We start from the raw sequence: 27256 nt of genomic DNA, 5'->3' as shown, positions 1-27256 counted from the left end.
CCCTCGCCCCCACACCCGTGCCTGGCACCCACGGGGAGGGGCAGACCGGGGACCCAGTGGGAATGGAGGAGGACTGGGGCTGGGCCAGCATGGGGGAGCGGAGAGGGGAGAAGAGGTGGCAGAAAGCATCTCCCCCAGCCGTGCTGGAGGAAGGAGCGGGGTGGCGCTGGGCTGGGGGGTCCAGGCAGGGTGGAAATGGGGCTCACACCCTTCTCTCTGGTCTATCCCTGCTCTCTTCATCGCCCCCTTGGGAGATGGGGGGCAGGTCCCCAGGCTTCCCCGCAGCCCCCCTCAAGCTTTCCCCCTGCCTATCGCTCCCCAGGCCCATGGGGACCGGCCCCCAGCACCCTCCGGAGCCCCGTGCTGAGCCAGTCCTTGCTGCGCCCTCCTTGGCTTTGTTTTCCTGCCTCTCCTGCTCGCCAGCTCTCTCCCCCAACCTGACAGCCTGGCCCGTCTCCAAAGACAGCATTAAGGAGCCCCTTATCGATCAGAGGATGCTACTTTATTGTCTCTCGTTAAGAGCCTGTGATGGGCAGAGGTGCCCTGTCTGCAAAGGAGCAAGGACATTGCTCGGGGAGGGGGTTGCTCTAGGGTGGGGCCTGGAGCTGTCCGAAATGAGGGCAGCCCCATCACACCCTCCAGGGACTGGGGCTGTGCGAGCATCCTAGCATGACCAGGTGGCCCAGACCCTGTCCGCCTGCCTCCTCTCGCTGCCCCATGCTCCATCTCACTTGACCTCCCTCCTGCTGGCTTCCTAGGGGTCTCGGGGGTGGCTCCCGGGCTGGTAGGTGGTCTGCGCTGTAGCTTCCCCAGGGCCGGGAAAGCATCTGAGCTATGCACACTGCCTTTTTTTCCCATCACTGTATATCATGATGGGAGGATGCTCCGCGGGATGGCAGAGCAGCCTTGCTGCCTTGGCTTTGGCAGAGGCATTTGTGGCAGGCGCGGCAGGCAAATGTATTTGTGTGGCACTCCTGCCACAAATACCAGTGGGTGTCAAGCCCAGAGGATGCACCAAGGAGCAGTCATGGCTGAAAGAAAACCTGTATGTCTTACCCGGGTCTCTGTACTGCCCAGAGGTGCCTGCAAGGCTGCCCCCATCTCACATGTGTGCCAGGGGCTGCTTCAGTCCCCCCGTGCACTATGTAGAGGCAGAGGATGGATGTAGGAATATAAACGAGGAGCTGGCACCGTGGCGCGTGCTTAGCCAAGAGATCACGCAGCAGCCCAGAGCCAGGTTGGGCTGGGGGAGAACTGGGATCAACCAGCAACATAAATCAGGTGTCCTGAGTGGGGGGAAAGGAAAGAGGGACAAGTTTGGGGCGACCTCCTGGAGCAAGAGAGCATCTCCCTGGGGCTGGGCTGATCCCAGGGTGAAGAAGAGGCCAAGGGTCTTTGCAGGGTCTGTACTCAGGTCCTGCATGTGGCTAGCAAGCCAACCGCGGCCTTTGCCCCCCCCCCCCAGCTGTAAGTGCCCCCCTCCGCGGGAGGCATGTTTCGGGGAAGGACTTGGTGCTCCCAGCCAAGGCGGCTGAGTCAGAGGCACGGGGCGAGGGAGCGGCTGGGGGCAGAGGCCGCCGGGAAGCCCAGCTGTTGGGCACGACCTTTCAGAGAAGCGTTGACGGCATCGTGGGCCCTGGGAAGGGGGGAAGCCGGAGAGGCAGATGCTGCTGCTTCTGGAGAGGCAGAGGAGCTGTCGCCCCAGAAGCCCTCCCTGGTTCAGAGCCGGCGGGCTGGACGGTGCTCCAGCTGGCTGCGCGCATGGCCCTGCGCTTGGGTCTTGCTGCCACCCTGTGGGAGGCGTGCACTAGAGCAAGCCCGTCCATCGCCTCCGTCCCGGCTCCCACACTGCCCGCCACGCTTCGCAAGCGCCCCGTATGCGTGCTTCACCCCCAGATGCACCCACTGCCTGCCCCGGGCGGGGAGAGCAGGGGAGAAGTGGGTGCTGAAGGGAGCCGGGTACAGACAACTGTCCAGCTGCAAGCAGGGAGGTCTGGGTTCGGCCCCCTCGGCCTCAGTTTTCCCATCTGTGACGGGGTGCATAATAACCTTAACCCACAGCCTGGAGCTGAGCTCTTGGTGCCTCGAGCCAGGGGGCTAGATGGCCTCGCAAGGCCTGCTTTCCTATGCTCCTAGGCTGTGCGGGAGCTCCATTAAAAGGCAGCTCTCCTGTCTGGAGTCATTGCCGAGACCCAGCCTGGGGTACCTGGGTTAGCAGACGCAGCCCTTTGCCCCTCTGAAGCACTGTCTGCAACCCAGGCTCTGTGCAGGTCAGGGATGCGCTAGCAGGGGGTGCAAGGGCACCACGGCCGCCACTAGCTTCCTGCACACGGATGAATATACTCGCGCCTGGACTGGCACCAGGCACCCACTCCCGGGCGGATGTGCCAGGAGCCCAGAGCTCTTCTGCATCACTACGGGTTTGCACAAGCTTCTCAATGCCTGTGGCCGGCCCTTGTTCCTGCCAGGCCGTGACTCCAGGGATAATTCACAGCACCAGAGGCACCCGTGGGGCTCCACCCCGGGATGGAGGGTGACCCTGTACACGTTGCCCCAGGTTTCCAATGCATGAGGCCAAGCCAGCTGGACACAGCTTCATCCCCCGTGGCCTGGGGACCAGAGCAACCTGCCGGGAGCTCACCGCTGCCCCCAGGTCCCAGGGTCAGGGGGGCCAGCAAGAGCACCCTTGCACCCAGGGCTCTTAGCAGGTCAGACTAAATCACCTCAATCAGTCTCCAGCTGGGACACCTGCAGAGCCCCTCTGGACGGTGCTACCCGGCTGTGTGTGGCCAGAGACATGCAACACGTGGAAATAGCCTCCAGCAGAAGGGACTCGCTGCATGTGTGCACGCTCCCCCACTGCTGCTCCACAGGGAGGATGGGAGCCCTGTTCTTGCTACCAGCCCCAGGGAGAGCTCCTCTCGCTCCGGGGTTGGAAGCCGGGGTCTGTTTTGTAGAGCGACGGTGACCAGCGATTCTCAACCGGGCTGACAGGGCACTCAGGAGGGTGCCTCGAGGCATGAGGAGATAAGCAAACAAGCTCAGCCAGGCTCAGACTTGTCCCTGTCGGGAGGGTCCCCCCTGCCCCCTGCCCAGCCCCTGGGTAAGGAGGGCAGCACTGGAAGATAGCCATTAGCTTTTGAACGGGGTGCCGTGCTTCCTACAGCTCCCCGGATGGCCAAGAGCTGGCCCTTGCACACCTGATTCAGTGGGGAACCGGCAGCCCTGGAAACCAGGAGCATCCTCTTGCATTTGCTGCCTGTCCCCCCGGGCTGCGTGGAAAGGCAAGGAGCAGGCAGGTGCATGGCTAATGCGATCTGCTCTCTGTGTCCCGGCAGCGCCGCCGAAGGAGCCCGTGCTGATGTGCCGCTCCAACAACTACCCCAAGCGTTTCTACTGCAGCTGGCACCTGCCCAGCCCCACCTACATCCCCAACACCTTCAACATCTCTGTCATGTGAGTGCCCGGCCGCGGGGCCCTTGGCAGGCATCGGGTCTGGGGGGCACATCTGGAGTCGTCCCCTTCAGTCTGGGTGGGTCCCGGCTGATCCCAGGGCCGCGGCCTCCCTGCCTGCTGCTCCAGGGGAGGGGGAGGGAAGAAGGCAGCAAAGGAGCTGAGCAGCCTCTCACCCCAAAAGGAGGCTTGTAGGCTGGGGACCCAGATGGGCTCCCAGCTGTCACCCCAGGGACAGCACAGCAAGGGAGTAGGGGACCTGGGGAGGAAGATGGGGCAGGGGTCTGCATGAGGCTGCTGAGAAGTGGTGGGTTAATTAGCTCTCCAGCTAACCTGACCGAGCCATGTGTCCCCAGTCGCCCAGGTAATGCCCATTGCTTCTTGTGTTTCTGGCAGACACGGCACCAGAGAGATGGTCTGTGAGAAAGAGGCTGTGCCCAAGAACAGGTGTCACATCCGCTACCTGCAGCTCTTCTCCACGGTGAAATACAAGGTGACCTTGACCGTCACGAACGCGCTGGGCAGGAACTCCACCACCATCACCTTTGACGAGTTCGCCATAGGTAATTTCCACGGCAGGCACTTGCTGTGCTGGTTGGGGACCTGGCAGGGTGGTAGTGCCAGGAAAAGGTGCCAGCGTGGGAGCTAGGGAGTAGAGGCCCCTGGCTGTCCATGGGCAGAGCCGGTCCCCCACCCCCATGGCCTGCCAAAGCATTTCACCTTGCACAAACACAGAGCAAGGCAAGATGCAGCCCCGTGCCAGCTCTCCCCAGCCCCAACCCCTTCTGCTTGCCAGCCCTCGTGCGCCCAAGCTGCACGACTAGCAGACAAATTGAAGTGACTCCTCTCCAAAGCAGGGGCTCAGACACCTCTTGGTGGGGGGAGATGCTCGTGGGAGTCCTGCTGGGCCCATGAGGCTGGCAGCGGCTCATGTCCCTAGCAGCCATCCTGATCATGGAGAAAAAAGATCCTGCCGCAAAGGGGTGGAGGCCAGGAGGGATTCACTATCTGCACCAGATTGCATATAGGTTGGGATGCGCTCCCATAAAGCAGTGATCCTCAACCAGTGTGCTGAGGTTAGCAGTGTGAAGGGGGCTAACATGGTTCACAAGAAAAACTCAGAGATTTTAAATGGGAATCCGTCATGATAAAATCACTCTGATGTGCTGTGGGCTTGCTGAGTTCTTTACAGCATAAAAATGTCTCTATTACAATATTTCCATAGTTGAAAACAGAGTGATATCTAAGAGCTGGCATTTTCTGAGGGGTGTCTTGAGTCTATCGAGGGGTGCCTTGAATCTGCTGAGGGTGCCTTGCATCTATCAAGGGGTGCCTTGAGTCTATTCATGGTGCCTTGAGTCTATCAAGGGGTGCCTTGAGTCTATCGAGGGGTGTCTTGAATCTATTGAGGATGCCTTGAGTATATCAAGGGGTGCCTTGAGTCTATCGAGGGATGGATTGAGTCTATTAAGGGTTGCCTTAAATCTGTTGATGGTGCCTTGAGTCTATCAAGGGTGCCTTGAGTCTATAGAGGGGTGTCTTGAGTCCATCGAGCTGTGCCTTGAATCTATCTAGGGTTGCCTTGAGTCTATTGAAGGATGCCTTGAGTCTATCAAGGGTGCTTTGAGTCTATCAAGAGATTCCTTGGGTCTATCAAGGATGTGTTTAGTCTATTGATGGGTGCTGTGAGTCTATTGAGGGTGCCTTGAGTCTATCTAGGGTTTCTTTGAGTCTACTGAGGGGATGTCTTGAGTCTGTCAAGTGTGCCATGAGTCTATCGAGGGGTACCTTGAGGCTACAAAGGTGAGAACCACTGCCCTACAGCAATGAAAGATATTTAGTCATGAAGCCAGGCAAGGTAGAGGCACACCTTGTAGGCTACCCAAATCAGAGACGCAGAAGCTTTTGTGAGGAAGAGCTGACTGTATCCGATGCCGTGTGACGGATCACAAAGCGAAGTGACATGTAAACCAGTGTGGCAGGAGCTTGCTTGCCTCTGAAGCTGGGTGCTTTAGTCTTCACAACCACTGAGGTCTCGTAGGAGAGGAAACAGCCCGTATAAACACAGCAGACAAGCGAAAGCTGCTGGGATTACATAGAGTTTGCTTTGCAGTCGCCTGGGCAGGCCCCAGCCTATGGGGGGACCTGGGGTGGGGTTGTCTGAAGACTCACCATCAAGACAGTATGTACCCCAGAGAGCTCAGAGGTGTCGCGTAACCCGAAATACAAAGCCGCCGGAGAAGGAGGGGTTTTGCTGAGGTGCCAGGCAGAGACGGGAAGGACCGGCCACGCGCCTCTTGCTGCGTGATGGATCCTTCTCGTCGGTGCCGACCGAGGATAAGCATCTCGCAGAGGCCCCCGTGCTGGGCGCAGCAATAAGACCCGCAGCGGGTGCAATCTTGCAGTTCTCGAGCATCCTTTGTGCAAAGCTCTTGGCAGCCCGGAGGGAAACAACTTCACAGCGTTATCAGGCTCTCCGCTGGGCTTTGATCCTTCCCTTTCAGGTCTGGAAGAGCCAGAGCTGAGTCTAGAGGCTTTGTCAGACCCTCCTGGAGTGAGCAATTAGGGGCAAACCATCCCAGAGCAAGGGACAGGGGAAACTGTGCACTGGGTCCTGGACAAAGCCAGGACATGAGACCGGCTTTGCTTCATTTTCCATCCAGGTCCGGTGTGAGTTTGCAGGGCAGCCTCGGGGAAGGGGATATTTTTCTTACCGGAAGAAGCTAGTGCATTCTTCTAAAAAAAAAAAAAAAGAGAGAGAAAGCAAAGCCCAGAAACATGTGGAGCAGGCTCATTTAGGCTGGTTCCACAAAGTCACCAGCAATTATGGGAAGATCACAGCAAGGAACTGCTCCCCATTGAAGTGCAACCAGTGTTCAGTCCCCCTCCGGCTTGATGTAGCGTGTGCGTGTGCAAGTGCATGTGACAGCGAGATAACCGAGCAAACCGCACGCGTGATATAAGCATGTGTGACTCAAAGATATCAAGAGAGCTGTTCTTGCTCAGGACAAGGATGGCTTCAACCCCTTCGTCCTGACAGAAGAGGTTGATTCCCAGCAGCGAGAGCAGCCGTGAGCAATACAGGCCTGCAAGAGTCCCTGTGCAATATAAATTTGCACAGCGCCAAGGCCACGTGGTCCCAGTCCATGCTGTAACTGGGACGAGTTTCCCAGGAACCTGGAGGATCCTTTGAAGCCTTTGAATAAAACTTGGCTGCCTTTGCATGAGAGGCACCTCTTAAACCTCCTGCTCCTCTATGAGTTATGGGACTCAGGGTAGCAATCAACCCCTGCTGTGTTCTCCAAGGTCAGTACATTTGCTCATCAAGAAGCTCTGGACACCTGAAAAGAGTCTCCCCCCCCGCCCCCCGCCCCAGCTTGGGAATCTGACCCCAGGGCCTTGCTGGCTCGAGAGAGTCGGGAACATCTGGTGCCACTCCTCGTGCCGAGGAGGAATCCTCTCGGCCTCCTTCGAACACACAGTAGCCACCCACCCCGGATACCTGGGCTCCAGCCAGCTACCACCCAAGCTCACGGGGCAGCTAGCCAAAGGCTGAGTGCAAGCCCGTCTCAGGGCAGCTGACTTTCCAGACCCTGCACCATCTGGATTCAGGCAGGGCACAGAGATGAAACTGCTGCAGCAAGAGCTGGCCGTGCCCCGGTCGAGAGGCCGGACGCGTCAGGGATTACACAGGGACTGTCCCACAGTTGTGTGGGTCGGACTAGATCAGAGAATCAGACTATGAGGGTGGGAAGGGAGCTCACATCGAGTCCAGCCCCCTGCTCCAAGCAGGACCAGCCCCAACTGCATCATCCCAGACAAGGCTTGGTCTACCCGGAGGTCCCTTTGCAACCCCACGATTCTCTGTTTTCCTGGGCCTTTCTCCTTCGTTGGCCCTGAGCTGCAGCCAAGAAAGGTGGCGAGTGTCTAGGACAGCACGTTACCGCAGTTTGGCATCCTTCCACGGACTCATAAAATCGTAGACTCGTGGAGAAGCGGGGCTGGCAGGGAGCTGCAGAAATCACATCCAGTCCAGCCTCTGCCTGAGGCAGGATCAGCCCTGTGCAAACCAGCCCGGACACATCCATCACATCAACTGGACAGGAAACTACCGGCAACCCTGACACAGCACCAGACATCACACCCAAACCCGCCATAGGTCAAGCAGGGGGACCGCAGCCGCCGACGTCCTGCTTTTATACAAGGTAGTTCAAAGATGCTGCAGAGACCCCAGGCAGGGCCGTGCCCCGGCTGCAGAGGAAGGCAAAGCCCCCAGTCTGGGATGGAGCATGTCCGGATGCAGAGCAGCCCAGTGAAACGCTGCAGGGCATGTCTTGGATCTACCTTCTCCAACAGTGATTCCTGGGAGATCATGCCATCTTCTCCGAAACAAGACCAGGTCCTGCCTCCTCAGCGATGGGGGCAGCTCTCAGTCAAGACGTTTAAGGTACTGCCGGGAAGGGCCCTGATAATGCAGTGAAGAGCACAGCATAAGAAGAGCCGGGACAGAGCTGAATCCCTCGGAAGATGCGTCCATCCTTCTGCTCTGAAGAGCCACCCAGTCTAAGAAGCTGTGAAATTTGCCTTTCCAGGGTTTTGCAGCTGCAGGAAGATGCAGAGATGAGTGTGTTTCACGGTGGGTTTCGGAGACACTGGTGCAACTTGGCACTTGCCCTTTAGTGCGGAGGTAACCCCATCTAATCCTAACCGCGATTGCTTGTGCCGTCCGGCTGTGCCTGGTCTGCCGTGGTCACCTCCCTTCCCTGCTGGCAGTGCCACGGGGAGCAGCGTAATGTAGACAAAGTGCCTGCACCACCACCTGTAGTTGAAGTCCAAGGCAGCATTTCAAGCTTGACCTTTATAGCTTTGGTGAGTTCGAAGGGCTACTGCTGCTCTAGTCCTGGCCAGCTCCTGGTGCATTAGCACGTGTTAAACCATGCAAGCGAACACCTCTGTCCACACAACCGGGAGCCTGAGCCTAATAGACATAGCTTCAGGTGTGCACAGCTCTCATCCACAGCGGTGCAGAGGTCAGGATGGGAAAGCAGGGTAAACCCCTGCGCACTTCCCCTGTGCTCAGCTCAGCAACTACCGGCACCTCAGTGAGCCGGCCCGTGGATGTCTGCGCAGACGCCGCCTGAGCCGGTGTCTGGCAGGATCTCTGCTGGGATTAGGTGGGCGCTGAATTAGCATTAAGCCCCCTTGATGGTGCTAATTTATTTTAAAAGAAAAAAATCAAACACTTCTGGGCAAAGCCACAATCCTCTATCCCTCCTCAAGAGGTCTAAGTACCTGAGCGCTGTCTACACTAAGGCCCCCGCTGGCGTGGATCTGTTGGGCATCCTGGTCCCGGAAAATTCAGGTGGAAACACAGCCGGTGGCAAATGCAGAAGCAGGCTGAGGTTAGCGGCTCTTCCTCGGGCCAGATGCTCAGCCATGCACACGGGATGGGGTGGGGGGCGAGAAGACGGTTTTCCCAGCTCCCTGTGACCTGACTTGAACCGAATCTCAGCAGAGCGTGGAAGAGGTCTGTCACTGGTTTCCTTATTAGACCACCCAGCCATCGGGCTCATCTGAACAGAAGGACCCCCGGGAAGACCTCACCTCCCCGGGCCCAGCTTCCTCCCCCCCTCCCCGCATGCTGGATCCTCCTCCGGGAAATCCTTTCCCCGGCCGCTCGGAAGACGAACTCTAATTGAGTGGAAAATGACTGGTGCGTTCCTTTGATATCCTCGGCGGATGCCTCCCTCGCGGGCCCGCGGCAGCGGTTATTAGCAGCCAGCTGTGAGGAGCCGCTGCGGCCTTGCCGTCCTGAACGACTGGCTGGAGGATGTTTGCAAACCCGACCCAGCAGCCGTCAGGGCTCTGAGCTGCCTGCTCCCCCTCTCCTGCCTGGAAACGGTCCTTTCCATTATGCCTTCTGCAAAGGTTAATACAGGTAGAGAGAAGAGCCGGGAAGAGGGCGACGTGGAAGTGCCACATGCTGGCAACCCCAGCGCTGTTTGCCCCAGAGGGCTGGGCGTTTGGGACCAGGGGGTCTGGAAGCAGAAAGAGAAGGGGTTGGAGTGTGGACAGTTTTGCAAGTGGGGAGAGCAATGCAGAGCAGGGATGCAGACAAGGAGAGCAGGAGGTGAGGGTGGGAGCTATACCGCCGGGCGTAAGCTGACTGCTGTCAGGAGGAAACGTCGCTCCCATGCAGGCTCTTCCAGGCTCTCTTGGTCTCAAGCAAGTGGTGCTGGCTACTCTCAGAGGCCGGATACCAGGGTAGATGGACCCGGCTGTATCTGCATCCCCGCAGGACAGCCGGAGCGGAGTCCAAAGGGGAGAAATACCCATTCCCCCCTGCCCGCTGAAGACCTGAATCAGTGGCTTCACGTTGCAGCCCGTAGCGTCCGGGCAGACTTTCCAAGCCGGGCGGCACGTGTGGGGAGTCCGCGTCGACCTTGATGCTGACTTGGCCTGGAGGAGAAGGGAGGAAACCCAAGAGCAGGCCAAGCATCGTGGTAGGAAGTCCCAGGGCTTTGCCTGGAGTACGTGGGATCCAGATAACCCCAGAGCTGTTCTCTGGCAGGTCACCCAAGGCTGCTGCTTTCTGATGACTGTTTTGGGGGGCCCGTCTGCAAACGGCACGTAGCACTCAGTGGCTGTGGGACCCATCCTGAACGCCATCGGGTGCTAATTAGGCTCTTCTCATTACTGTTCTGCACTGGGGCATGGGTGGTCTGGCCTAGGGGTTACTGACCCAAAGCAGGACGTAGTCCAGGACAGTTCCCTGAGTGGCTCAGGGGGTCTAGGATCGCAACTGGATTTGGAAGCCGTAGCTCAAATCAGACAAGCGGGGCTCGGAGGCCGGCTTCGAACCAGAATTGCGAGCAGGGAACAGGAATCAGGGGATGCCAAGAGTCAGAGCCAGGAGCCAAAACAGTCAAAAGCTGCAATTTTTGCTTTTGCCAAGACAGGGAGACTGTGGGCTGCAGCAGATGGGACCTGCTGCCTGTGGCTTCTGGCAGGTGGCACTTGTTTGGGGGGGTCACTTGCCCTGATCTCTTGGCTGAGTCCAGGGTTCAGGCTGGGCTTCATTCCCATACGGCCTGGGCCATGGCTGGGATGGGAGGAAGCGGTACGCTTGCAGCACACGTTGTCCTGTGCACATACTGGCAACTCCCGGGACCTCAGCCCAGCACCTCCGAGGGAGGTTTCAAAACCCCCGACACAAGGAGCAGACAGGGGGGAAGGGGGCACCCAGCACAGCCCAGAAGCCTGGGTAAGCCCCACATCACTGCGCCTCGATCATCCCTGCCCGGTGTCTGTCCTGGCAGCCCCGCGCCTCCCTGGCGCTGGAGCAGGGCTCCCACCAGATGCCAGATGGTGTTTGCGTTCTGCAAAGCTAACGAAACGCAAACAGCCACCCCCCCACTGCCACCCCCAGATCCCACCTCAGTCCTAATGGGAGCCTTGGGCAGACTATCAAAAGGAGAGGCACTCATTAAAAATGCAGCATCCTGATGGCGCTAATTATTCTGCATATCAAAAGCGGCCGCCACTCTGTGATGCAACCTGCGGGAAGGGAAGGGAAGGGAGTTGGGCCCGTTTGGACAGGGGCGCGGGACTCCCCTAAGGTCTGGACTGGCGTATCCAGGTACCCTCCATCCTGCTGGAGCCGGGGGCACTTGCGGGTCTGGAAATTGGGCGGTGGGGGAATGGTGGCAATGCATCCTGCCCCTGCTCCCCACCGTGGCAGATTTCCAAGCCCTGGGCAGGTGGATTGTGCCCAGGCTGTTGCCACATGGCCACCAGTATTGCCCTGTTGTGGCACGAGCAGACCTGGCACCACTCGTGCAAGCCACAGGGCATAAAGTTGGGGCACCGCTGCCCTGGCAGGTCAGTCCTGTTTGAACTGCTTAGCTTAAGGTCCAAGATCTGCCTGGGCATAGCAGGCGCAGGGAAGGCATGCCCCTTTCCAGAGCCATCGAGGCAGCGATGCCGCCTTGCATCCAGCCAGCACTGACCCTTCCACGGGGCAGAGACAGGACTAAATGTGCCATCCCTCCCAACCCTGTTGGCTGCAAAACCTCGGGTTTTTTTCCTGAGTGGCTTTCTGTTCAGCAGCTGACCGTGGCTGGCTGCTGCATTTCTGAGTTATGGCTGAGGGGCAGGCTGGGATGAGAGGGAGCAAGCTGAGCTGAAGTTTGCCTGAACAGAGCAGAAGCTTTCTGGCAGGGTGCGGGGGGAAGGATATTCGCACCATGCAGCAAGCTGGAAATGAGAGCATTTACTCAGAGGGACATTTACTTGGCCTGTATAGTTTCCAGTGCTTCCTTTAGTGCTTCGGAGACTATCGAGCCAGTAACAATGGGCCTTGCTCTGTTTATAGGGGTAATTTATTTGCTACATTCTGCCTTTCTTTCTGCCTGGGAATTATCAGCAAACGGGCTTGGATTTGTGCTGAATGCCTCGGAAAAGTATTTGAAAGGGTCGATATGAACCGACCAGGCCACTGCCTCTGCACCATTTGCAAGCTAATGGAGGCTTTTATGGCTTCAGCTGTTCCTCAGCAGTATTCGGGGCTTGCAAGGAGTTCCCAAAGTCACCTGGAACGGCTGCTGCTCCGTGGCTGGAGAGGAGAGATGGGGAAGAGATTTCAATACGACTGCCCAAGGTTTACGTGACTTGGTTTTTTTGCCAAGGAATGCACCAGCATGAGCTGTCCCAAGGCTTCTTGCAAAGAAACCTGCCATTCAGACACATTTCTGCTGGAAAAGGATGAAAGCCAGGGGCGAATTCCCTCCCTGTGGGGCCCCGATAGATGGGAGAACGAAGCCTCGTGAATGCTTCCTGGTGGCAGGACTGATGTGAGCCGTGTTTCCTATCCGCTGAGCCTCTGCTTACTCTTGAGGACCGGCCTCCAGTATTACCGCCATCGCTTCCCAGAGACCTCGCGGAGATGAGAGCTGTGTGCGTCCAGACTGAGAGAGGGACCCCGAAATAGGCCATGTGCACAGAGAGAGGGAAAGAGAGGGGAACATATAATCACAGACAGTGAGGGTGGAAGGGACCTCGGGAGGGCACATCTAGTCCAGCCCCCCGCTCCAAGCAGGACCAGCCCAACCACATCATCCCAGCCAAGGCTTTGTCGAGATGGGACCTCAAAACCTCCAAGGATGGAGACTGCACCACCGCTCTGGGGAGCCTGCTCCAGTGCTTCACCACCCTCCTCATGACAATTTTTTTCCTAACATCCAACCTCAACCTCCCTTGCTGCAACTTGAGCCCATTGCTCCTTGTCCTGTCAAGATGAAATGACTTCTCCATGGTCATGGCTCGCTGAAGCCTTGTCTGGGATGATGGAGTTGGGGCTGGTCCTGCTTTGAGCCAGGGGTTGGACTAGATGTGACCTCCTGAGCTCCCTTCAGCCCTCATTTTCTATGAAATTGCTTTTGCTCTGTTGCACTTGAGGGTGGTAAGAGTCGATGGATCCACAGTGCTTCCTCCTCAAGGCTGATGGTGCTGGATATTTTAGCCCATTGGTAATACTGACAGCGTTAAAGCGATGTGGCAGCCGCGACGCTCCAGGAATTATGTGAGAGGCAAAGCAAATGACCTCCGGAGGTCCCTTCCAACCCTAATTTTCTGTGCTTCTGTGATTGTGTGCAGGAAGCGTGTAGCAGAGCTGGAAGCTGAATGCAAGTAGCTCCAATGCCTTCTCGCCACAAGCCTCCTCTCTGCGAACATGGTCATCTTGGTGGTCAAAGCAGTGCAAATGCCGGTCGTTTCCATGTGTTGCAGCCCCAAAAGGAAACCACTGGTTTCTATGTCAGTGCTTGCATTGCTTCTCCACACTCCAGCCTCAAGCGGCGGATGGGAGGTTCCCATATAAACCAAGCAAAGGCCTGGTGAGGATCACAGACCCCGCTATTGAATTGCTGCATCTTCGCCTGGTTGCTTGAAGCTTGTCTTCGCTGCAGCGTTATCTTGAGCTGGGACCTGAGCTTGACCTCTCCCCAGCTCCTGTCCACATGCAAAAATCTCGAGCTAGAGGATGAGTGGGTGCTTTCAGCTCCAGCCAGCTGGCTGTCAGGGGCCCTGGGCTGCAGCGCGGATGTTGCTGATGCTCAAATTAACAAGGCAGCAGCTGGAACAGCAGCAGGTAATCCAATCAGGTCGCTAATCCCATCACTGCTAATCCAATCGCTGAGCTAATCCAATCACTCTGTGCAGCCCTGGTGGGATCTGGAGGGAGGGTCCCTGCCCTAGGCAAGAGCGTGTGGAGCAGCCAACTATTGGGATGGGAACAGGACCTTAAAACTAGCCGGCCCCTTTGGAGATTTCATGGGGACTGTGCAGTGCACGAGACCCAGGGGGGACAACCCAACCTCCAGCCCACCATTGTCAGAGGACACGAAGCCATGCAATAGAAACGTCCTATAAGAGACAATTCCCAATGGATTGCATGCTCTGATTTTAAAAGGTCTTAATCACAGGGAGATAATTCGACAGCTAGCAGACTGCTGGGGCCAACAGTCATCCTCGAGTTTTCCCTTTCTTAGTGCATGTCGTCACGGGGGAGCTCTGCCTGTTATGAACCCCGGTAATTATACCAGCATACCCTCCACCCCGTGCGCACTCTTATTTTGTTAGAAAAGTGGCACTCGCTCAGACTAACTTAAACTCACCTTGTGCACCATAAACTAAACCCAGCCCAGCCTGCAAGAGCGTGCATGCAGCAGTGACACCAGGTTAACAGCCTCAGTGTGAGCTTTACCCAGTGCAACGCCCTGTGCAGGCAAGCGCAGATAGTGAGTTGTGTGGCCCCATGGAAGAAGGGCTCCTGTGGCCTTAAAACCTCCAACTCGGGGTAGAGAAGGTGGCTGGAACAGCCCTTGCTTTCCCTGCCATGTCTTACTAAAGTCTCAGTGATTTGGAGGGGAAATAACTAACAGCTCCAGGGCTGAGAGCACCAATTACACGAGAGCCGCTGAGGATGCTTTTGCCGCGACAAGGCGCAGAGATTTCCATGGGCTGGGAGCTGCAGCTGCTTTTTGCAGCTGGGAGATCCCCTCCGAGAAGCCTCCGCTGTCCCTGCGACCTTCTCCCCACCTCCATTTTGCACGAGACGATGCCTCAGTGCAAGCGGCCGGTCCATATGTGAGGGGCTCGTGACCAAGTCTCTGACAACATGGATGGATGTGTTCCACCCGGCGTTGCTGCTCATATGTGTGCTAGCGCCGGGGCTCTCGCTCCACCCACTGAGAGCCAAGTTCATCCCTGGTGCAGCCTTATTGAAGTCATGGGGCCACGTTCGAGGGCTCGCGCATGCATCCCTCTGTCCACCTCTGTTTTAACCCCAGGATCTGAGCTTCTCCCCAGAGCAGCTGCAAAGCAGAGTGACTCCGGAGTTACAAAGGCGAGTAGGGCTTGTCTGCAGGGGTTACACCCACAGCAAGCTTGGCCCTGAGTGTTTTGGGCAGTAAAGGAGAAACACCTGCACGGGGCCTGGATTGAAGCTGGAGCGTTTGAAAGCTTCCCCCCGTCATAATATCTCACATTCACCCAGTCCAGCATCTTTCATCCCAGGGCTCCTCGCAGGCCTGATGTTAAGCTGGATTTGGGAATCATCTGCATTTGTTCAGATCAACAGGCTTTTTGTTTTGCAAACCAAATCCGCGAAGTCCGCAGAGCCAGCGCTGGATTTATGCTTTGCCGTATGTGTTTGGACTCAAAGGCCCTTTTAATGGAAGCCGAAGTCCACCCCGAGCCCTGGGTTTCAAAGTGAGCGGAGGAATTACACCAGCCATCTGGAGTAGCTCAGAGCTGCACAGACCCGACAAATCCTCCCCCTGCCATTTGCTGATAAAAGGCAAAGCCCCCAGAGGGAAAATCGTGCCGGGCTGGACCGGGCCTCCTGGCTGGATTGCTACCAAAGGGGGTGGCTGTGCCTGGAAAGTGACCCTGGAAAGCGGCTGCATTTGCACACGATGCCCCAGGGGATAAAGCTGGGGGAGGAAAGCCATGCTGGCCGGAGAAGGAAAGCCCCCGCATCGTGCCCACCTGGGTATCGGGTGGCATGCTCCATGAATGCTGTGAAACCCTATCTCAACCCCATATGAGGCCAGCCCTGAGCAGAGAGACGGGGAAGGGGGTGGTGGCCGGGCTGGGAACCGCCTGTGGTGCACGTGCCTGTCTTCACGGACACCTTGTCTTCTCCTTTCCTGCAAAGCCACGAGTGCGAGACAGCCGGTGTGGTGCTTTTCTTCTTGAGCTGAGGGGATCCGTGGCACTTCAGCAGGACTCTGCGAGCATCTCTGCTTTGCCAACTGTGCCAGGCCCGTGCCCTGCATCTCCTTGTCTCACACCACCCCTACCTACCCCTTCAAGCTTGGCGCCACCACTATTGCCGTATCCCAGGATTAATGCCAAAGAAGTTGCACCAGCAGCATCTCCCTCTCTATTGTGCAATTGCAGGTTTTGAGGCCTTGGAGGAGAAGGCAGTGAGGTTGGGTATTATTTAATTCCTGCATGCCAGTCCTGGAACAGAGGCGGTCACGAATGGCACATAGGCTGCCCCCTCTTTCAGGAATCTCAGCCCCAGCAAGTCTGCTGCCAGCAGCAAATGCCCTTCCTGCTGGCCACAGATCCCTGGAAGAGAAACCACATTGCAAACCTGGATGTCTGCCTTCCCAGCAAGTCCCTTGAAAGTCCTGTCATCCCTCAGCTTCGTCTTCAGTCACACCCATGAGGTTTCTTGCTCTCTGATGCTGGGCTGTCTGGGAAACAGAGCAGTATTGAGGGAGAAGCCGGCGCTGTTCAAAGGCAGCTCAGAGCTGAGCTCCAGCATGGAGGGAGCCTCCTACCCCTGCCCGAATCCCCTCTCTGCCTCTCTCTCTACCTGCCTTTGCTTGCACAGAGCCGGGAAGCCTCTCTCCTTTGCTTGCTTGCAGGGACCTCCATGGGCTTTGAGACCAGAGAATTGCACACACATGGCTGTTTTCCTGCACCGCGAGGCCATCCTCCTCCGGACGGGCCGTGCCTATTGGCAAGGCTGCGCTGCGATCGGCAGATGCCAAGATCCTGCTTCCAAATGAGCCGTCCGGCCTCTGAGCCTGGGGGCTGACAGCAAAACCCGAAGGGAGGGCCCAAGCTGGCGTGCAGACAGCAGCGCACATCTGCTCAGGACAGCCGCGCTGCGCTGCCTGGTTGTCTTCACCTGCCAGGTTCCCGGCGCATCTGGCTTGGCAGCCCCCCAGCCCAGCGTTCGCGCGAACACCCGGACCAAACACATGGCGAGTTGCCGGCTTCTCCTCCCGGCCGCGCTTCTCCCTTGTTCAATAATTAACGCCCCACTCACTCCCGCCGATCCCTTCTGCACATGAAACAGCAGCCGGGGCATGATAACGCTCTAGCCCCAGCCTTGGCCTTTTGAGGACCTGATTAGAAGATGCACAGTCCTCAGAGAGAGCCGTCCCCGCACCCCATCACCTTGCACAAGGAGCGAGGACTCACCCTGCTAGCAATCCTGATGAAGGGCCACCGCCGGTTGTTATCGATGCTTCGGTACAGTGACAGCCCCAAAGCATGCTGCGCGCAGAAGCTGGTTCATCCTCACCTCAGCTGCTTGCAAAGGAGAGGGGCAATTTATTCCTGCACCCTCAAATTAAAGCTGGAAAGGGAGATGCAGGGGAGGTGAGGAAAGGAGAGACGATGCTGTTGCCCTGGGAAGGGGAACTGTTAACCACCAGCCTTGAAGCCCGTTCGGAAGTGCTTTATTCCTATTGACTTAGTTTTTACTTGGGCCAAGCACCTGCTGAGGTCAGGTCTTGTCAATGCACTAGGGAAGCTTTGGCCCCCATGACCCAAGTCTGGACTGAAACATGGGCACGATGATTTCCTCCATGCCCAGATGTCAGCTGGGCTGGTTGTTTGCAGCCAGAGAAGGGCTGAGATCCACCCCCGGCATTGCACCTCAAACACCAAACAGCCGAGACGTGCGTGTGCCCGGACAGACCCCAGATGGCTTTGAACTGCAGCACAGAATCGAAAGGAGGCCTGTCTCCACCTGCCCAGCTCGCTCTGTGCTCAGATTTGAAGTCTCTCTGTCTCTTTTCACCGTAGTATCTGGTGGACTTCTAATCAGTTCAGGAAAAAGCATCAGCTATTCCGTGTCTTTGCTCCAGGCCTCATAAAACAGATGGTAATACACCCACAAAGGGCAGGGGGGATGCTAGCAGCTCTCCTGATGTGCTGCAGAATTCGCCCGTGTTTTCTGAGAGGCAAAACCTACCGGGGAGGCTGGTTTCTGTTGGGCAGGGCTGCAAGGTGCTGGCTCTGTCCACGCTAGACCTGAGGCAGTGCAAAAGCACTGGGCAATGGCCAGGTTTTGCAATGACCTTTCTGTCTTGTTCCAGTAAAGCCCGACCCTCCAGAGAACGTGGTGGCCAAGCCAGTGCCCTACAGCCCGCGGCGGCTGGAGGTGAGGTGGAATAACCCATCCTCGTGGCCTGATCCAGAGTCCTTCCCGCTCAAGTTCTTCCTGCGGTATCGGCCCCTCATCCTCGACCAGTGGCAGCACGTGAGTGATGTCTCAGTTCCCTTCCCTCGGGTGGCCGGAGGGTGCTGGTATCGGGGAGGTCTGGTCCATCGGTCCTGCCTGACCTGCCGTGAAGCCGGCAGAGCTGGGGCTGTCATGAATGACCTACAAAGGAACTGTTCATTAGTGGCAGAGTAACGTTCGTTAAGGCCAGAGTAAAATTCATTGCTGCCAAAGTGATATCCCTGTCTGGTAACCCACCTGCGCAGACACAGGCGTTTGATTGCTGCCTTTATGCCCGGTGGAGCGAACTGACATGAAAGCGCCGTCCCTCTCTCCCTCCACGTCGCATCCGACGTCCTCACTCGCTGCATTTTGACACGGGGCCCAAGCTCTCTTCTCCGGGCATATATTCCCCATAAAACCTGCCGACGAGATGTAAATGGCACGGGGGGTATAAATGGAACCGCATCTCAACGGGCTTCACCGCGACGCCTTTCGAGCCGGCAAGCGCAGCCCCGTGGCTGTGGCTTGCGCTGTAGTCGGGAACATGGTCCTTGCCGTCACGGGGTCGTCGTTTACTTTATACTTTTGCTTTGTTTCGAAAGAGAAAAAGGTGTCAGTGATGTTCTTGGCAGTGCTGAGGGGCTTTGCTAGCTGTGAGGGACATAAAGCATGGGCCTTCTTCCATGCTGTGAGAGGTGAATTTTAGTTTTTCTGGCCCATTCAGCCCCCATCTTTGCCGGTGCTGGCTATCAGAAGGCCACTTACAGCGACTCGAGTGATGCTCTGCGATGCGGACATTCGGCCCGTGGGAAGTAGGCCGAGTGGATTCGTGCAGAGCTCACGGTTCTCTAATGTTCTTGCCCGTTCATTTGGTTTCAAATGGAAAATTTCAGTTTGTCGTGTCAAAAACAGAGCACGTGTTGGCTTCTGATTGGAGAGGGGGATTTTTTTCTGCTTTCTTTCTTTGCCTTTTATTTTTTCCAGTGGAAACCAGGGAGGAATGGGAAGTGGGAGGGGATCCAGCAAATGAAACCCAGAAATTGAAACCGATTTTTATTTTTGCCTTTGCTTTTGAAAATGCTTTCATAGAAACAAAGATAAAAATTGCCTCTTGGCTGCAACACTGCCCTGTGCTCTCAAGAAATTGGGGTCTGTGCACATGTAGCAAACCAGCTTTGCTTTGCTTTCCAAAACCCCTTTTTGGGGGAAAACATTAATGGGTTTTAGCCACCTCTGTCCTGTGGGTTCATGTGGGGAATTGCCTAAGTGACAAGCTCATCTTTCATCAGCACTAGTTTGGGATGGGATGGGATGGATGTGCTGCCCGGGGGCACTTGTACACTCCACGGCATTTAATCCTAATTAACTTAAAGATGATTAAAGAAGAGTCCAGCTGGCTACTAGGCCCCAACTCTGTCTGTCTTGTCTCTATGGACAAGTAGCCCTCACTGAGTCCAGGTGTTTGGGTGCTTGCGCCCTATGCACCCAAAGTAAAGGAGAGTGAGCAGTTTTGCAGCCTTCTGGAGTCTGTTCAATGCAGTCCCTAGATTTGGGCAATGCATGGAGAGAAGGAGGGTGCTTCAGGGGCTGAGGCATTTTCTGGGACTTAGGAGACCTGCGTGTGAGGCTTCTTCTGTGGCCTTCTTGGGCTGGACACTTATTTTCCCTGTCCCTCAGCTCCCCAGCCGTACACAGCTGGATGTGTGCTGCAAGGAGGGTGCATGGAAGGTGTGGAGTTGCTGAGATACTGTCCCATGAAAGAGCTACGGTTATTTAGCCTGGAGAAGAGAAGACTGAGGGGAGATGTGGTCACCATCTGCAAATCCCTTGAGGGCGATGACAGGAGGACGGCGATGGGCTTTTCTCTGTGGCTGCAGGGGACAGGACTAGGAGCAATGACCTCAAGCTGCAGCACAGGGAATTTAGGTTAGAGATTAGGAGGAACTCTTGATTCTGAGGGTGTCCAAGCCTTGAAACAAGCACCTAGAGCAGCTGTGGACTCTCCATCCATGGACATTTTCAGATGCAGGCTGGACAGACCCGTGCCTGGGATGCTTTGGTCAGGGCTGATCCTGCCTTGAGCAGGGGGCTGGATCAGATATGCCCTTGTGAGGTCCCTTCTGGCCCAACTTTCCTAAGAGTCCTACTGGCAATGTATTCACACCTCAAAGAAACTTCTCCATACAGAGGATGGGAACTTGCTATGCCACAACCCCACATAGCTTGGAGTCCTGGACACTATCCTAAGGGGTGGGAAGAGGTGGGTTTAAACCCACTCTACCTCTCCAGCAGAGTAAGGCATTGACTTTGGGTGCCCCACATGGGCCTAAATCATTGGGGGAAAGCTTTTGTTGCTACCACTGCAACTGCTTGTCATTTTTTGGGCTTTCAGTGTGAGCACCTGAAAATCCAGAGTCCAGGGTCGAATGCCATGTCCTGTGCAGCCCAAAATGACATGTTTCTGCTTTGCACTTTGGCAAGGGAAAAACAGGGATAAAATGGTCTCAGCTTGATCCCACCTGAATTTTCTTTTTTCAACTTTATTGTGGTTTGCTGCCAAATGCAAAACCGTGGGATTCAGACAGCCCTGGAGGCAGCATCGTTGCATCCTGGAGTGGATTCTGCATGGCGCGTTGCCATTACGGGAGCATGATGCCACTTGGAGGGGCTTGGCATTGCTTTTTGAAACCCCGGGTCTTCGGATCGTAGGACAGGGGGAATGTCAAGCTGGAAGGAACCTGACGAGGTCATGTCTAGTCCTGGCAGGATCATTCCTGACCAAACCATCCCATCTGTATGTCTCTCCAACCTACTTCTGAATGTTTCCAAGCATGGAGGTGCTGATCCAGACCCACCGCATTGTGGGCACGTTCTCTCCATCACATAAGTGGCCTGGCAAGTCCCGGCTTCCTAAAGAGGCTGCTTCTCCCATGTCATGTGGCGTGGGGCAGGCTGGATGTAGTGCATGTGTGTGGCACCATTGCACGCTGCCCCCCTTCCACACCCAGCAGTCACTAGCTCTCTGGGCATCAGTACAGGGGCAGCTGGTGAGGTGATGTCTTTCTTAGGCACTGCTTGCTCATATAAAGTGACTCTCCTGGTCGCTGGCATCAGTGGGATCGTGAAACGGGGTGCTTGGGAGTCATATGCTTGATGGCTGGCAGCCCAGATCTGCAGGATAAGGCGCAGCAGGCTGGGGACTGGGCTGTGTGCAGAGCCAAGGGGATGGCAGACAGTCTGGTTTGTGCATCACTTGCAGTTATTCAGCAGGGAAATTATTTGCGGTCACTAATGCAATCCTTGCTTTCAGGGCAGGCAGAGATAGAGCCGCAGACCCCTTTCCCCATCCACACAGGCTGGGTGCTGTGTTATGGGGGTTGTTTCAGGACCAGGCTGGAGCCATTGGGACAGCTTTGCTGCCAAATGCATTTGTCCCTGAAGTCTCCCTCCCAGAGTGGCAGAGGCCCGGCTGGGCTCCACATCCTTGCCCCTCTTCAGGCTGTGATGAGCTCATCCCCATTAACTGCTGTCTAATGCTGGATGTTTTATTGCCCTTAAAGCATCCTTAGCCACTGAATGATTGAGGTAGAGGCCTTTCCTTGTGCTCAATCTGCATGCCGTCATGGGGGGTGGGGGGGGTTCATTGTCAAAGGTGCAGCATGGAAATGGTTAACGATCCCTGTTTGCTGCCACCACGGTGCCCTGCAAAAGCCTCTGCCCAGAACATGCCCTTGCCTGACTTTCTGGCAGGAGACTTCCCCGCTGCCATAGCCTGGTCTAAGGGGTGCTCGGGATGCATAAGTGGCCTGGCAAGTCCCAGCTTCCTGAAGAGGCTGCTTCGGCCACGCCACGTGGCATGGGGCAGGCCGGACGCGATGCACTTATGTGGCACCATTGCATGCTGCCCTCTTCATTGCCCGGCACGCAAATGCCATTGCTCAGAAGCAATCTGGGCATCAGTACAGGGGCGGCTGGAGACCCAGCATAGGGTCCTAGAGCCAAAGGGAGCTGCAGAGGTCACATCTAGTCCAGCCCCTGCCTGAGGCAGGATCAGCTCTATCCGAAGCAGCCCAGACACATCCAAGATCTAAAGTCTTTGCAAAATGACTCTCAACACTGACAAAGCACCAGGCATCACCCCCAACCCTGCCCAGGTAAAGCAGGGGGACCACGGCTGCCAATGTCCTGCTGCTGCAAAGGGAGTTCATATACTCTCAAGAGACCCCAGGCAGGGCCATGCCCCTGCTGCAGAGAAAGACAAAAGCCCCAGTCTGGACCAGTCTGACCAGGGAGGAAGATCCCGTCCCGCCCCAGTGCAGTGTTGATCTGACCCTGAGCACGGGGGCAAGACCCGCTAGCCAGGACCTCGCAGGTCGGTGCCAGCAGGAGCATTGGCACAGCCCAGTCCCCATCCCCAGCCTGGGCTGCAGCACCCAGCGCCTCTGTGGGAGGCTTCAAACCCCCCCGACACATGGCTCAGAAAGGGGAGAAGGGGGCAACCAGCCTGGGAAACCCCCATTGCAGAGCACCGACATCGCTGCACCCACATCATCCTGCCCAACCTCTCCTTGACCCCTCCAGTGATGGAGTCCCCCCTTCCCTGGGTGCCTATTCCCCTGCGTCCTTGCTGTGACAGGGAAGAAGTGTTTCCTGAGATCCAACCTCAACTAAGCAACACCACTGCCATGCCCCAGCCGTCCCTCCACCCCCATTATCTTTCCCCACGTCTCCTTCCCCGCTTCTCAGCAGCCAGCCAAGCAGAATGAGCGCTGGTAGGATCAGGTGCACGGCGAGCTGTGGAGGGCAGGGGCATCTCACTCAATCACCGCCGGCGCTCAGGAGTCGAGTCACACCAGGTCTCGGCACTGGGGGTGAGACGAGGCCATCGGCCGCAGTGCTGGACATGGGGTCTCCTCAGGGTCTCAGAGAGCAATTAGGATGATGCCCACCCCGGGAGCCCCACAAAGGGTCCTCATCCCTGGCCGTGCCCCAGGCAGCTGAGACCTAGGCTCCATTCTTCTCTGGCAACTGCCTTCAGGCAGGACCTGGTGGTCTCTGCTGCACCTCTGCCAAAGTGTGTGCTCGCACGCGTGCATGCCAGGATCCGGGCCACGCCGTGGCACCTCAGAGGGAGCTGGATGCGGCTCTTTCCCATCGGGCAAAGCCAGCAGAGCTGGGCTGCCAGCTGCCAGCCTCTCCCTTCACCGCGCCCTGCATGGCTCATCCCCGGAGCAGGCGAGGCTCCTCCCTTGCTGGAAGAGAAGCCGGCACGCTCGGGTGCCAGGACAGCGTGATGGGATATTTGTAGCCTAAACAGGTTTTTTATCCTAGGCTTTTGGCAGAATCTCACGTTCTGTCTCCTAAATAGAAAACATTAAATATTTAGGGCGTCCTTTCTTTTCCTCCTGCTTTTAAGTTGGTAATTCAAGCCAGATTAGCATGGTTTCCTCTTCTGGTTTATGGCCCCGGCCTGGCCCCAAGTGAGCGCTTCTAATGCGCTCAGATGTTCTTCTAATGGATTACCTAGGCTGGAACTGGATACTCTTTCCTAATGGATCGCTAATAGCCTGTTTCTGGTTTTACAGGCTCCTCCAGCTAACTCACAACAGCAGCAGCGCTCCCCACGCTCACACATCCCATCTCCCGGCAAGCACACATGGAGGCGATCACACGTCTCTGCAGACATGCACACACACAGGTATACGGTTGGCTTGCCACCACACGCTTGTGCAAGAGAGCAGGCCCCCCCTGCCACTGCACGTGTCCGCCTCTTGACCACACTGAAGGACTGGGTATGTTTCTATGCCATGCCCAGGGACGGGGCATGGTGGCTACGTTACAGCCATGCACCCTCGGTGAGAGTCCGCGTCCCTGGGATGTAGAGACGCTGGCCGGTCCCCGCGGGCATGAAGCAGAGGCAGGCCCTGCAGTGCAGCTATTGAACCTATATTAGCCAGTTGCCTCTCTGCTATGGCAGCATTAGGGCATTATCCCTGCCCTCAGTCCTCTCACTTTTGCCTTGAAGGGAGGTCCTGGGGTTTTGCATCTTGCAGGTGGGTGTGAGTTTGAGGGTCCCCCGGGTCACTGGTTGCTCAGGGCACTGGACTCACTCGCCCCAAAGTGCCTTCCAGTCCCTCCTGTGATGTTGTTCACGTGCTTTGAGTGCCCAGCTGGATCAGACCCTTAGACAGGGCACCATGTCACTGTCCAGGACCTTACTATAGTGTCCAGAAGCCCCTTCCCCTGCAGCTCAAGTCAATGGGGAAGCCTTACAGCGGATACCCAAGCACTTTGGGTGCAGCTTGGTAGAGAGCCGTGGCACATGAGCCTGCACACGTCCATGCACACATGCATGCACAAACACACACGTCAGTGAGGTACAAGGAGATACCCCTTCTTAAGCCGCATCTGGCCCAGACACTATTGCTGCAGAGAGGTGCCTTTCCCCAAGGGCTGTTGGAAGGGGACTGAGTCACTCATTGGTGTCACACGGCAAGCCAGGACCTGCAATCTGGAGTTGGATGGAAAAGGCCCCGAAAATGTGACAACCAATCCTTCAGGGAAGGAGGAGACACCATTTGCCCTCTGGCTTTGGAGGGGCACCGGCTCAAGCTTTCCCCCGTAGCCTGGAGAGCTGGAAAGATTCCTCCTTGTAAATGGGAAGCGGAGACCCTCAGCTCCTCGCATGGCCCTCCAAAAACCACTGACGGTGACAGGGCTTGCTCTGTACCCGCAACAGCTGGCTGCACCAGGGCTGGGTCCCCAGCTCCCCGTAGCAGGGAGGGAGCAGGCTGCCAGGGCCCGTCTTGGCCCTGCCACTCACCAGAGTCAGGGGACGATGCTGAGGGTATTGCACACTGGTCTTCAGCCTTCTTGGACCACCCCCATCACATCTGCAAACTGAGCAGCACCCCCTTTCAAGTGCATGAGAAATCGGCCCGATTCACCCATCCCCGCCTAGCTCTCGGACAGCCAGTCCGACCCCACAGTCAGGACCGTGCATGCCGACAAGGGGGCAGCGGGTTGTCAAATGCAGTCACACAAGTCGCTGTCTGAACTGGGTCTTTCTCTGAGCTGGGGAGGGCGACAGGGATCAGCTCTTAGTCCGTCCTGTTGGCTGTCACTCTTTTTTCCCATTGCAATCAGTCTGTGCTGCAACCGTAGCGGTTGCAAAGCGACTCCCATCCCTCCACCCTCCCAGCGTGAGCCTAGCCAAGGTTGCCTGGGTGTGTTGGCACATAGCTCTGGAGAGCCCCTTGAGCATCAGCAAAAAAAGATAAGCCCAGCAGCAGGCCTCTATGACAGCAGCATCCTCCCGCTGCTGGAGACAGGCCCCTGACACAAGTGATAAGCGCTTAAGTGGAAAAGGTGCTAAAGAGGGGACATGAGAGCAGTCTTCAAATACCTGAACAGCTGCCAGAAAGAAGCAGGAAAGCAGCTTTTATCTCTCGCTGCAAAGAGCTGAATGGAGCAGTGGCTGGAAGCTGCTGCAAAGCCAGTGTAGGTTTGGGTATCAGGAAACACTTCTTCACCGTCAGAGCAGAGAGGCAGCAGGATAGATGCCAGGGAGGGGGGGCTCTCCATCACTGGAGGTGTCAAGGAGAGGGTGGACAGACACTGGGGGGCGTGATCTAGGGGCAGCCATGCCTGTGCTCTGCTATGGGGGTTTCCCAGGTTTCTGGCCTGTGCTGGTGCCCCATCTCCCTCTTTCTGCTCCATGTGTTGGGGGGTTTGAAGCCTCCCCCAGGGGCGCTGGGTGCTGCAGCCCAGGCTGGGGATGGGGCTGGGCTGGGCCAATGCGCCTGCTGGGTCCTGGCTGGAGGGTCTTGTTGGTCAGACCAACACTGCACTGGGGGCAGGAAGGGATTTCCCCCCTGGTCAGACTGGTCTGGACTGGGGGTTTTTGCCTTCCTCTGCAGCGGGGGCACGGCGTCCGCCTGGGGTCTTTGAAGCATCTGTGAACCCCTTTGCAGCAGCTGGATGTTGGCTGCCGCAGTCCCCCTGCTTTCCCTGGGGCAGGGTCGGGGGTGACACTTGGGGCTGTGGCCAGGCTCTCTGTCATTTTTTACGAAGAATCTGGGCCACAGACGTGTCCAGGCTGGTTTGCACAGGGCTGATCCTGCCTCAGGCAGGGATCTCTGCAGCAACCTGCCAGCCCCACTGCTCTGAGATGTCTGTAATGTCTATACTAAACCTCCTTTCACTCAGAGGGTGAAACAGGACTTGCAGCAGGGTCCGATGCACTTGGCATAGAGCAGGACTGAGAACCAGGACCAGGGGGAAGAATCTCACCCAGGGCTGATGCCACGGGAGGGGCAGCTTACAGTGGCTGGCATTGGCATACATGTTGGGGACACTAAAGGGCAATCACCGCTGGCTGCAGACATAAGGATACATGTTGAAGGTGGCTGAAGGTTAATGGCCGCTGCTGGCACTGGGATACTTGTTGGGAGCACTGGGGGGCATGGAGCTGCATACTGGGATTGCTGGGATGCCTGGTATAAGGACGGGGGGCAGTCCCTAGGGCGAGCATACAGGCTGCTCACTGAGGCTGGTAGGCAGTGATGGCTGGTCCTGGCTTAGGTATAGCCCTCGAGATACACGCCATCCCTCACTCACCGCACCCAAATCTTTCGACCTTTGATTCCCAGCCTTGTCGTTCCAACACGGAGCAAAGCATGTTCACCCAGGCCCAGGACGTGTCAGCAAGCGATGGGGGAGCTGGGCCTGGGGGGGTTAAGATCAGAGCATCTCCATTTGCCACAGCCATCTCCAGGTTGGATCAGGCCTGAGCAACACACGCACACGCACAGACACGCTCCTGATTGCATGAGCATGCACCGGTGTGCATGCCTGAAGTCACGTGTCCCTGCCCGGACCGCCATGCCTGCATACCTGCTCCCATGCATGACCACACATGTGCTGGAACACTGACTGGCATGTGCACGCACACAGTCAAGTGCTCCCCTCCCTTCTGTGCTGCTTGCAAAACTAGCCTCCCCCATTGCTTAAGGCCACACCTGGCTTTATTTGGGGGCAGACAGCGGCGGCTGGATCACATGAGAGAAATTGCCCCCTTTTTGCGGGGTTTGCTTGCTAGAAGAACCTGGCTGTCTGCCCTCCTGGCTCCACCAGGGTACATTCAAGGGATGCTTGGTGCAGGCTGCCGGGGTCTGCGTGTTTCGGATGGCCGACACTAGCAAACCGCCTCCCAGATTGTGGAGGTGATGCAGAAAGAACCGCTCAGATTCGTGTTTGGTGGTGAAAGCTCAG

The 27256-nt window shown here is 56.9% G+C and overlaps 1 protein-coding gene across 2 annotated transcripts in view; it reads left to right on the top strand.

Moving 5' to 3' along the window:
* The window catches only part of CNTFR (ciliary neurotrophic factor receptor), a 307232-nt gene that overhangs the window by 260264 nt on the left and 19712 nt on the right, over positions 1-27256 (top strand). For both annotated transcript variants that reach the window (XM_019518052.1, XM_019518054.1), the window contains 3 exons: positions 3339-3456; positions 3850-4016; positions 17856-18019. In XM_019518052.1, coding sequence (XP_019373597.1) covers positions 3339-3456; positions 3850-4016; positions 17856-18019 — 449 coding nt within the window. The remainder of the gene's footprint in view (positions 1-3338; positions 3457-3849; positions 4017-17855; positions 18020-27256) is intronic.

The sequence above is a fragment of the Gavialis gangeticus genome, unplaced genomic scaffold, assembly GCF_001723915.1.
Source record: "Gavialis gangeticus isolate Ggan-Ray unplaced genomic scaffold, GavGan_comp1, whole genome shotgun sequence".
In the NCBI taxonomy this organism is placed as follows: Eukaryota; Metazoa; Chordata; order Crocodylia; family Gavialidae; genus Gavialis; species Gavialis gangeticus.
The sequence above is the reverse complement of the archived record's forward strand: the minus strand, read 5'-3'. Positions and strand labels throughout refer to the sequence as shown.